Source organism: Poecilia reticulata, linkage group LG2 (assembly GCF_000633615.1).
Source record: "Poecilia reticulata strain Guanapo linkage group LG2, Guppy_female_1.0+MT, whole genome shotgun sequence".
In the NCBI taxonomy this organism is placed as follows: domain Eukaryota; kingdom Metazoa; phylum Chordata; class Actinopteri; order Cyprinodontiformes; family Poeciliidae; genus Poecilia; species Poecilia reticulata.
Window position 1 is genome coordinate 27,166,095 of NC_024332.1, and position 12,784 is coordinate 27,178,878.

At 38.2% G+C, this 12,784-nt stretch overlaps 1 protein-coding gene across 1 annotated transcript; it reads left to right on the forward strand.

Moving 5' to 3' along the window:
* Positions 1 to 2,264: 2,264 nt before the first annotated feature.
* LOC103459878 (gastrin-releasing peptide receptor-like) lies at positions 2,265 to 12,341 on the forward strand. The gene is made up of 3 exons (XM_008401810.2): positions 2,265 to 2,757; positions 6,967 to 7,318; positions 11,156 to 12,341. The coding sequence occupies exons 1-3, from the start codon at positions 2,342 to 2,344 to the stop codon at positions 11,468 to 11,470; spliced, it is 1,083 nt and encodes a 360-aa protein (XP_008400032.1). The 5' UTR covers positions 2,265 to 2,341; the 3' UTR covers positions 11,471 to 12,341.
* The last annotated feature ends 443 nt before the right edge of the window (positions 12,342 to 12,784 follow it).

Genomic DNA, 12,784 nt, shown 5'->3' on the forward strand with positions numbered 1-12,784 from the left:
TTCAGAGGACCACTAATGGCCCCAGAGCCTCAGTGTTCCAGCTGTTTTGCAGTTTTATGGAAGTTTGTGGAAGTGCTGCATAGAAGTTGAATGCTGCTTCTCTGCATTTGGTTCTGGTTCTGGGGATGCAGAGCAGACCAGAACCAGAGGTTTGGAAAGTTGATACAACAGCCGCAGATCTTTTATGTATTTTGGACCTCTGCCATTCACTGAATTATAAACTAACCGATGTCTATTCTCTGAGCTGCAGCGAGCCAGTGTAAGCACTTTAAAACTCGGCTGATGTGCTCTATCTTCCTGGTTTTACTGAGAACACCAGCAGGAGTGTTCTGGATCAGCTGCAGCCAGAGGATTGATTGTTTTAGACAGACTGTGAAGACATTGCTGCAGCAATCAGTGAAAAAGACATAGATGAGTTTCTCTAGATCTTGTTCAGACATTAGTCCTGGAAAGGTGATACATCTACAGGATGCATCACCTGATTTTATGTTTTTATATGTCCCTGGAGAATAATAATGTAGAGCTGTGCATCGTCTGGAGGTACTTCAATGCAGTGCACTGTGGGATTAAAAGTCCTTATACCAGCTTCCTGTTGTTCGTCCATCATGGCTGTAGGTCCAACAATTTCTTACTAGTGGAGCATTTATCCACAGAAACATGTTCCTACCAGACGCGGCCTTCGCTTTAATGGGAGCACTGGAATCAATGATGTCTGAAATTTTAGAATGGGCATTTTCTTCCAACTCACCCACTGAATTACACGGGAGATGGGAGAGTTCATTTGTTTCAGCTGTATTGTCCTTATAAAATGTTTTTGCAAATAGCATCACCTTGTCTAAGTGAGTCAACAGAAATTGCATTTTCAAAGATAACGAAAGAACAAATGCTCAGCTAGCTGACATCAATTACAGACACCTTGGCTTGTGTTGTTTAAACGTAATCACCTCAGACATAAAGCAAAATCCCAAGTAAACACTGAGCAATTAATCACAACTCATCATTTTCAATTAATCATAACTTGTAGTTCTGATTTTAGTTTATAATTCCAGTTATTTTTTGATTTTGCAAATTGTAACTTTCTGGTGCTTAATGACTTTTCAGCTGTCTTTTTCCCCGCCTCCAAAGTAAGAGATGCTTACTTACTGGTCATTAAGTGTGAGAAACAAATTTGCACATTAACTTTATTTTTCCTGCACAAAATTTTGTTTAATAGCCTCTCTGAACAATAAGAAGAATATAAGAGCGCACCAAGTCTGACTTTACTGCTTAAACGTAATTAATTTTGGGTGGAATAAAAAAATAAAGGCACAAATAATTAATAGTAGGGATTAACCAAACCAATAATTACATCCATAACCATTCAGTTGTTCTGAGGGTTCTCGCTGATTAAAAAAGAAATAAGCATCATTTAAATGACTCATTTGATCATATTTTAACGTTGGAAAAGATAAAACTCGTAAAGGCATAAAATCTTAATGAATCCCCTATTTTTCTTATTTTGTTGTTGTTGTTGTTTTGGTAAAATAAGTCGAAAAGTCACTTTTCTGACACAAAAAGCCAAGCCGCTATCTACATATAACCCCTGGTTCTACATAAATTATGTAATTATGTACATCACATATCTCATGTAGCAGCAGGTTTATTGTTCTACACAGAGACCATGCCTCTTCTCCAGGCAGATCTTTCTCACTGGAGCATGTTCAATAAGTGAGCATTTACCAGAGATTCAGTTTCAAAAGAAAAGTCAAAAAAGTAATTTATAAAACCCTTTATAAATTAACAGCTCAAGAGGGCTCCCATTAAGTAGCCTTGCTGTTCCACACACTTTTCGTGAAATAAAAATCTTTAATTCAAAGGGACAATCAGCCAGTCGATGCTGGAGTTACACCAGAGAGCTTTCATTGAATCAAAAGCTTCACAGTCAAAGTGGCCCCAACATGTTGCTTGTGTTTCCGAGGTAAAAAAATATATTTTAAAAAATGTAATCTTGGATTTTACTATGTGTCCCTGTCTTCACAAAACCACTATATACATGGACATAACAGAGAGACTTTTGGCTGCTTCCATTCACTGTTTAAATGCATCTCTATGATAAAGTATCCTTCACAGCTGGGTTGACCACCTTTAACTTGTAAACTGGTATTTTCTCTTTCAGTCTATTTGTAGAGAAAACTGAGATTTACATTTAGTCAGATCTTTTCATACAAGTACAAATGTCTTAGCTCCATCCCTCCAGTATCCATCCTATGACGCACGACCCTGTAGGAGGGCAAATAGTTTATAAAGCTGCCAGAAAACCATCAGCAGCTCATCAGTCGGTGTCCTTCACTCTCAAGCCGCGATGTCCCTGGAGGATCAGTCGACTTCGTCGCTGGAGGACAGCGAGGCTTTGCTCCTCAATGTCTCCAGGATGCTCTGGGACTCCAGCGCGGAGCGTCACCAGTACGCCGTGTGGCTCCCCGGCATCGGAATCGCTGCAGTTTACGCGCTCATCATCCTGGTGGGTCTGGTCGGGAATATCACTCTGATGAAGACGTGTCTGCTGGTGAAGTCCATGCGCACGGTGCCCAACCTGTTCCTGTCCAGCCTGGCTCTGGGGGACCTGCTGCTGCTGGTGACCTGCGCCCCGGTGGACGCCAGCCGCTACCTGGTGGACGAGTGGCTGTTCGGGCGCGTCGGCTGCAAGCTGATCCCCTTCATCCAGCTCACCTCCGTGGGGGTCTCCGTGTTCACCCTGACTGCGCTCTCCGCTGACCGGTAACCTGCCGCGCAGACCGGAGCCGCGATGTGGGCTGTTTCAACTGCTAAATGTCATTTTTACGCATCGCTATGTTTAAATTAAGCTGTTTGAAATGTTTTCCTGCGATATTGCAGCACTATTTTTATATAACACAGAAAGTTTCGAAGGCGACCAATTACCAGACTAAAGCAGGTTCAGGTTTAATTGGACATGTGGCTGAAAATAAAAATTTTTTTCAAAATTATATTATATTATATTATATTATATTATATTATATTATATTATATTATATTATATTATATTATATTATATTATATTATATTANATTATATTATATTATATTATATTATATTATATTATATTATATTATATTATATTATATTATATTATATTATATTATATTATATTAGATTAGATTAGAAATAAAAGTCAGCTCATTTATAGTGTCTACACTTTTAAATACACATTAATAGTCTTTTCTGTAAAACACTCAAAAAGAGAAGCTTCATTGTCAGACTGTATTGATAATAGACGAGCCTTACTGGGACAATAATTAAACATTTGCCAAAGGCACGTTACTGTCTAGACATCGATTCAGGAAAATGTCAAATGAACCTGATGATTTTGACTGCCTTGTTCTAATAAGCCGATACAGAAAACAGACAGAAAACTGATTATGTGGATAAATGAATTCATGTAAACGTTGATTTGAATCCACAACATTGGAAAAATAATCAGGAAAGCACACCAAGCAATAAAAAGGTGCACAAAATATATCAACTATAATAAAGCTGATGAAACACAAGCTAAAAAGCTGAAATGTTGCACCATACCAAGGTCTATCCTTTCCTCTCCTGAACGCATGCATATCTAATATTATTACGCTAAAAACAAGGGGCGAAGTAGAGGGTGGGGTCAGCATCAGAGGTGGACAATAAGATGAACCACCAAGCCTCCGTCTCTCCTCGTCGGTTCTGCAGTAGATTTGCAGATTTGACAGATTCATCTCCCTCTGCATGGTAGCGACYATTAATCATAAATAGAGCAATGCAGCTTTTGAACTCTGACACATCCGGTCACCACATCTTTCCTTGGYCATTCATTCTAACACTCTTCAATGCTGTCAACACAAAGCATTTAACCTACTTAATGTCCTTAACATTTCACTGAATYGAACTGAGTTAAGTWGCTTAAAGAGCAAATTATATAGATAAAAAATAATCCCACAGAAGTCTCAGTAAAACAAATACTGTTAAAATACTGCAGCACACCTCCACTGTTTCAGAGATTCAGAGGATTWGTTCTGATGAGCAGTTCTCCAAATCTAGGCTGATAAATCTTTCCCAAAGGCACAAGTTCTGCCTGGGATTTTCCCTCTGATTACCGCTGCTCTGCTACCGTTTTGATTTTGTTCAGTGGAATTATTCATTGTTTTAGTAGCCAAGCCAAGCAGCAATCTGCAAGGCAAATAATACATGCAATTTTTATTTTATTTTATCTTCTTTTGCAAAATTTTAGCTGGAATGGACCTCCAGCAGAACAAGGCCCAGTATGAGTCGGTTAGCAGACACTAACTATTCTGTACTGATGTAGTAAATTGACAAACTTTAAGAAAACTGACAGAAAAAAACTTCCTCTCTTCTGAAAAACTGTAAGATTAGCATCCTAACTTTACATATATTAAGTGGAGATGTTTCTATGGGTTGCATGTGTAGATCGTAGGACTGGCAGAAGCTCCTGGTTTAAGTCCTGGCCTTGGTTCTTCCTGCATGCAGTTTGCATCTTGTTCCCATGGATTCGTTGGTTTTCTCTGGGTACTCTGACTTCCTCTCCCAGCCCAGAAACATGACTTTTAGGTTAACAGGTCTCTTTAAATTGTGTGAGAGTSTGTGTGTGCATGTTGCTGGGTTGTTTGTTGTCTATACGTTGCCCTGTGATGGACTGGCGACCTTTCCAGGAAGTACATAGGTCTCTCTCTATCTATACATTTATTTGGCAGATATTTTATTTATATCAATATAGACTTTATAATTCATTAAATTAATATGAAATGCTAGTCTTTTTAACATTCTCTATTACACAGGAAAAATAGTTTTTAGATAAAATTTCTCAACATTGCTCTGCTTCCAGAACATCACCATGTAGATCAAGACGAGTATTTAAAACACAAGTATTTGCGTAGTTTATTCATTTGTATTACGGTGGACAGCTGGAAAAGTCCTCAGAATGACATTGGGAACAAATACAGCTCTGTCAGAATTATTTCATTAAAAATAGTTTGAGAAGATCCATAAACCTTCAGACTGACCCTGCAGGAAGGCAATCATCCAAAAAATGCTTTCCTTCTGCTCCCAGAAACTGTGCAAAAATGTTTGCTTCAGCACACTGACGTCTAAATGCCAAATAAACAGCGATTAATAATAAAATAAGGGTTCATAGGCTTTTCTAAGTCTTATTGTAGAAAAATCTAATTCAAAATTTGTAGTAGTTTATATTGACAGCGCAGCTATTTCAATGCTATGCAGGCTGTTTGAGAAACACAAAAACACTCATGTTAAGGTGAGTGTTTACTAAAACCAAATGTTTGTATAAAATTGGATTCATTTTGGAAAAGGTCAGTTTTACAATTCAACAATAGAAATCCATCAACCAGGCCAGGATTTTTTTTTTTTTTACATTTTATTTATTTATTTTTTATGATTTCAATAGTTTTTTTTTCCATCACAAAACACCAGCAAGATTTAATATGCACATTGCTTCAAGATTATTAAATAAGCTTCAATTTGTTAGACAAAATGTAACTTAAAATCCATGGTGTAATTCTTTAAAAAGATACAATTTTTCCAAATATAGGCACCAGCAAGTATTGCAAAAGGCAATCTTCTGTGGGTTGTTGTTTTGTTTTGATTCTTTAGTCCAGAGACACAGCATTCATTTACAAAGAGAAGAAGAAAAACATTTTTCTTTTCTTTTTTAAGTATTGAAAACTAAGGTCGGTAGAGCTTTGAAGTTTTAAGTGCAGAGATGATTTGTCGATTGTGGAGCTCGTATACAGAACAAACACGTGCAGCTACCATGACAGATAGATGCATCTACCTTCACTTTCAATGGAGATAAAGCGCAATAACATGTCAAAAGCTTTTAGTGTTTCCAGCCTTATTCTCCTGCCATCTTGTGCTTCTGAGAAGAGCAAATATCAAACAGAGTTAGGCAGGTGTGTTTGGATTGGACATTCACTGGCAGTCATGATTAATCAGATGAGCTCCACATGCAGCGTAGATGGCCTACTGTTCCTGTCATTCAAAGCTTGCTTTGATTTCCTCTGTTGGGAAGTTAACTTTTTCTTTTTTTCTTTTTTTTTTTACAAATGAGCTCTTTTTCTTCATGACTTGAGCTGCCGGCTTCATGCTAATGTTTGACTGAGTTGTGCTTAAATCTGAAAACCTCCTCCTGCTTTTGGACCTGATTACATGAAGACTGCGACGCACACAAACATCTTGGATCTGACGTTGCAACGCATCGGAAGAATACGTGAAGTTTGCAGACCTGCAGTTATTGACTTGGCAGAAACCTGGTAACCTCTCTTCATGATGAGCAGCGGCATCCTCTGATGTCGCGCTGAGATTTTATGTGGCCAACCAATTTGAGTCTGAGTAGGTGTTGTTCCCAATCTCTTCCACTTTATTATGAGAAAACCTTAAGGGACCAAGCAGTGAAGACACAGAGGACACAGGAAAAATGTCTTCAAAGTGGGTTTTCATATCAGCCACCTGAGAAAGATGGAAAGGTGGGAATTGCCTGAACAGAATCACAAGCTGCTTCTGTAACAGTAAATGGCAACAGTTCAACCAGAAATGGAGTCTCTTCAGTTTTATTGTGGGGTGAAAGCTGACAGATTCAGATGGTTCTGCTCTTTGAAGAAATTTTCCTTTGTTGCTTTTCCATTTTATGTTAAAGTGAAAACTTGGAACTAGTTTATTAGACCCCTGAGACCAATACAGTTTTATTAGTGCTTTGCTTGATGGATGTTCTTTTTACTGAAGCAAACACTGAAATTGGACCAATGAACCTAATTCTTGATTTAACTGATCGCTAACTCTTATCGATTGTTCTCATGATTTTTAGTGTAAGGGTAAGTTTTCAACGTATCCTTTTAGTCCAAGGTCAAGAATTTGTCTGATTTTGAGAAAAAGCTTGACAGCTTAAACCTGCTCTTTGTTTCTCAGGTACAAAGCTATCGTCAAACCGCTGGACATCAACAGATCGAGCGCCACTCTAAGCACCGGCCTGCGCGCCGGGACCATCTGGTTGCTCTCTGTCACCCTGGCCATTCCCGAGGCCGTCTTCTCCGACCTGCACGCCTTCACCACCAGCCACACCAACGTGACGTTTGTGACGTGCGCGCCCTACCCGCACGCCGGAGAGCTGCATCCAAAGATCCACTCCACCGCCTCCTTCCTCGTCTTCTACGTCACCCCTCTGCTCGTCATTTCCGTTTACTACTACTTCATCGCTCGCAGCCTGATCCGGAGCTCAGCAGACATCTCTGCAGAGGGACACCTGCATCTCCACAAACAGGTGTGGATCGAGACGCCACAGGGAGACTTGAGCAAATGTCCGTGTTTATTTATCGTCCATCACATATTTAGGAAGACGCAAAACTCTCTTACGTACATCAAAGACTTGAGACAAACTGCAGGAAACATTGAAAAAAAAAATCATCTCTCAGAAGTAAAAAGTGATTTCCATGACACAAAGAAACAAATACACAAGATTCAATTTCACACATAACACTGACAAAGTTGTTCACACCACTGATGAAGACTTATAAAGTAAAGTTTGTTCATAAAGGACCTACTACAGATTTAAGAGGTATATAAAAAAACGAGAATTAAGATGAGAATAAAACAAAATAGCAAGATGATTAGAAAACTGAAATAAATGGCATAAAGACGAAACTGACACATCAATTAAACAAAAATACAATAAAACACTGAAAGCAGTAAAACTAAAGCTCTTGTTAAAAACCCTCAAAACAAAGTCACATTTTTTGCTGCAGCAAAAACCCAATACTGAAAAAAAATCCAATATTTAATTGAAGTATTTATTCTGTTAGTAAAACAATCAAATTATGACACAATTGTTTGTACTTCTTTCAATGTTTCAGAACAAAACTGAAGTGCTCTTTAAATCAATGCTCTTTCACAGCTGAGCAGATTTTCTCTAAAGTTTTAATCAGAAACCGATGTCTTTGCTTCCTTTAGGTATATTTATGATGTTACTAATGGACCCATTTCTTAAAAAAAAACAAAAAAACTTTGCAGCTCCTGTTATAAAAGAGTAAAAGAAAAATACCAGTTTTAGAAATGCTTCTGTTCTGTTGACTTTGTAGGAATTATTAATTGGTAATATTTAAGGCTTTTCAAATAAATAAAAATGACCAGGATTTGTTATCACTTTACAAATAAACACAAATCAAAGGGGTTGATTTCTCTAAACTTGATTTCAAAGTCTAAAAATCTTGGAACTTTCAAAATAAAGAATAGGTTATTGCGGACGAAATGCAGACTATTTGAAAAACAATTTGAGAATTTTATTTGTGCAGGCTGCAAAAAAAAGGGAAAAAAAGCAATTTGGCATTTTAAGCCCAATATAAAAACCACAGTCCAGTTGTTCAGTTTGAATTTATGTTGTTTAAAGATCAAGCAGAAGGTCAAATGGTTTTTTATTGACCGTGAAAAAAACAATAAACTGATGGGTTAAAACATCAAAATGTGATGAAGCAAATCAAAGACAAAGCACATCCATTGATTATAAATCAATACTAAATCATTTTTTACACTCACCAAGAAATAAAGTACAGTAATAAAACGAAATGTGTAAAAATCAATTTTTCAAACTCGTCCAGGCCTGGAAAAAAGTATAAAGACAAATCCATACAATCTCTAGAGAGCTTAGCAGCCTTGATGCAACATTTTTAAACAACATCTTTATTGGGATTTAATATAAACATGAGGTTGCCGTTAAACCTTACTGTTACCTTCAGGACAATTGCATAAGATATTTATCATTCTGTCAAACAGTAACACAACTTCATATTGTCTCATACTCCCTTATTTCTACAAGAAGCAACTATCAGAACCTAACCTTCATGAAATATACAACACCTGGTTTTATTCTTTGATTATGGAGTCTGAGACTGTCTGGAGTGGAGCTTCTTCACTGAATACTTAAAGTAACATTCTTCGCTTTACTGCAGACAAGAGGCTTCGCACCCAAAACAACACAGAAATTGTTTTTATATTGGATGTAGCAGCAGCATCTGATGGGTGAATACAAATTTCTCCCTCGTCTATTGTCAGAAGAAAAGGAAGGCTGCTCAAACAAAGGAAGCAAAAATTAGACAACAACGATGTATAAAAGGAAAGGTGCACCATTATGTCATTTTAGCTAAAAGAAACTCGGATTATTTCCTTAAAAAAACCCACCTGTTTGACTCTGTTTTTAGCTGTTATATTGACGTGACAACAAACATATTATTTTTGTTCCTGTGAGCATATTCTATATAAAACCAACTGAAATATGCTAAGGCACCTGCAGGAAATGGTGGTTATTTTGTGACTAATTTCCTTGTGCAAATCAAATAAAAAGGAAACAATATGTTAGAAATAATCATGAAAACCAGCCTGCCAGTATTTCTATACCACAGATCGTGTCTGTCAGGGTCTTCCAGTTGCTCTGGTTTGCAATTTCTCTCGGTCCAGAAGGTTCGCGGTTAACCTGCTTTGCCCATTGCACTCTTTATTGTCTATGGATTATACAAAGAAGTGATGATGTCTGAAGTGCACATCTCAAAGGAGGTGCAAAGAAGATTTTCTTCCCTCCGGTAGTTGTCTTGTTTCCAAGTTAATCGACTAAATCTCACCACTTAAGAGCTGTGAATCAAATTGTTCCTTTTTAAAAATCTGCAATACGCTGTTCGGTGTTAGTCCAGAACAAACAGCTACTAGTTATAAGTATTTCTGGAAGAAAAAACGTATTTTATTTTAACCTCAGCTGACTTCTTTCGGTGTGGAGGAGTAGCAGCTCGACTCCGAGCTCCTCACTCTTCCTCTGAGGGAGACCCAGCCGCTTTGCGGAGGAAGCTCAGTTCAGCAGCTTGTACCCGAGAATACAAGATACCCCCCTGCTTGTATCTAGGGAGTGTTTTTAATCAGTTTAAATTCATGTTTTTTCTGAGAATAAAGTGGAATCAGAATCAGATTCCTTGTCTTTGTGCACAAACTTGGGGAATAAAACTGATTCTGAATGGAGAGCAACACAGCTTCTGTACAGTAACATTATTCCACTATTTTTACCCCTTGATTGTGTTACCTTATTTGTGCCATTACAAATGCAGACTTGGAGCATTTTATCCATCACAGACCATCACAAAGCAAAGCATAATGGCGAAGCGGAAAGAAAAGGAAAAATGGTTTTTAAATGTTATTTTAAGCAAAACAAGAGAAAGTATGGAAAGTGTATGAGTGCAATCTGCTTTTCTGCTTTCATACCTTGCTTTCAGTTATTACAGCTGCAGGTATTTTTTGGTTTGTCTCTGCTTTGTTCATCTACAGAATGCAAGTTTTGCCCATTCACCTTCGCAAAAATGTCAAAAAGCTCAGTCGGTTTTGGTGGAGAGCATCTGTGAGCGTCGAGTTTCAAGTCTAGATTCTCCGTTGTTTTTTCTAACACATAAAAATGCTTACACTCATTTTATTGTCATGTTCAGGTACATTTTCCTGCTAGAAAGTCAAACTCCACCCGAGTCTTAAGCTAAAAATAACCTCTGCTTTTGTGATCTCCATCCATCTTCCCATCAACTCGAACCAGTCCTGCTGGTTGCATGATGCTGCCACCGCCATGTTTCAACATGGAAATGTGTTCAGGGTGATGTGGACCATAATGTAGCATCTTATTTAACATCTTTTTTTTAAGTTCCTTTTAAGTCTCGTCTGTCACCTGTTTTTAGCACAACGTTTGGAGAACAATTTATTCACGTTGGCTTCAAAACCAGGGTTAAATAATGAAGCCCTGTCAGCAGGGCTTCTCCAGAAACGTAGGTCGAACTCTGGGATTTGTGTAGGCCATTTTCAAAAAACTACGGAGTCATCCTTTAAAAATGCTGAAACGCTCTCCTTTGCTTGATTTTCAGACGTATAATTGGGCAATTTTCTCTGAGATATGTTCAGTGTGAACAATTAAAATAAATTGCTCCAATTTTCCGCTGAGTGACAGGTGTGCCTCACTTGGATATCAGTGAGTAGGCAAATATTTGATGACAACCAATTAAAAGCTAAAGTGGTAACACAATTACTGAAGACACTCAAGTGTAATTTCTCCTTCTTCTTCTTCTTCTTCTTCTTCTTTTTCCAGATCAAGTCCAGGAAGCGTCTGGCCAAGACCGTGCTGGTGTTCGTCGGCCTGTTTGCCCTCTGCTGGCTCCCCAGTCACGTCATCTACCTCTACCGCTCCTACCACTACGACCAGGTGGACACGTCGCTGGCTCACTTCATTGCCAGTGTGTGTGCTCGCATCTTGGCCTTTGCCAACTCCTGCGTGAATCCCTTTGCGCTTTACTTGATGAGCAAGAGCTTCAGCAAGCACTTCAGGAACCAGCTGCTGTGCTGCAGCTCTCCCAGACGGCTGTACAGCCAAAACAGCGCGAGCACAAACGTGACCTCCATCTGAAGGAGTCCCAACCAAACGCAACGTGTGCTTTACAAGGACTCTGCTACCTTTGATTATCTTGGATATGTTGGTAAATTATTCTCAGTTTGTTGGAAAAGGAAAACCTGATTTTAGATATTGGTTGGTAAACTAGTCCATGGTGGGAATGGGTCGTTTTTGTTGGAGGTATTATCTGAATGTTGAATAGAAAACTTAAACTCAACAGCATTGTTTGTGTCATTTGTGGTTTTGCAAGATATTTAAATAATGCAAGTAAAGGAGTGGTTGTTGCTCCCATATTGATAAACCAGACAGACTGTCCCTTTATTCTGCATGTTTTGGTTTGCTGTAGCTGTCGTTTAAAAAGCCAAAAGTGGATTTTCAGCTTTGGCCTTGCTGGAGCTTCGTTGCCAGTTTTTGACTCGTGTTTTAAACCATTTCATCCACTGTGATTGCTGACAGTTTACACGTAACCAAAAACTACGCAAACATCCATCACACCGTGGAGCATCTTTTCTAAGCAGCTCGTTTTACGTGAATGGTAATCTATGTTTTCAAATATGGGTGATATGTACCCATATCTGGATCTTTTGAAGATCCAGAGTTGAAGGATTAATGGTTGTTTTATCATGAACAAAATAAAAGATTTTCCATGAGTTAAAACATCTCAATTAAAAACAAAAGCAGGGAAATATCTGTCTTCTTTGCACCTGAGATGTTGTTATTAATTATTGAATGTTCTGTATTAAAAAAAACAAACTGTTGTTGGAACATTTTGGACCTAACTGTGATGGAGTTTATGATGTCTTTGTTTTCTTTGCTTCTGTAGATTATTGTTATTGTCATTGTTTAAATTATCACATTGTAGTCCTTTTTCATTTGACGCAAAATAAAAAAGAAACTACAAAACATTTTGGACTTATGCGTTGATTAATCGGACAGCAAAAAAAGTTAAACATACAAAACAAAACATATGAGTCGTGCAAAACCATCCACATAAACTATATAGTGACGAATTTAAGCTCTATGATCCGACTTACTAAACATGTTTTACAGCCTAACAGTTTATGAGTGCGAGGATGAGGCAAAGAGGTGGAAACAATTTCTCTCCCAATTTTTCTGAAAGAAGAATAATATCTAAAACCAGACATTAGATTAATTCATTTATAATCTACTGAAGATGCCCTGCGACAGACTGACGACCTGTCCAGGGTGACCCCGCCTCTCGCCCAGAACGTTAGCTGGCGATAGGCACCAGCACCTTCCGACCCCACTAAGGGACAAGGGTGTAAAGAAAATGAATGGATGGATGGATGGATGGATGGATGGATGGAT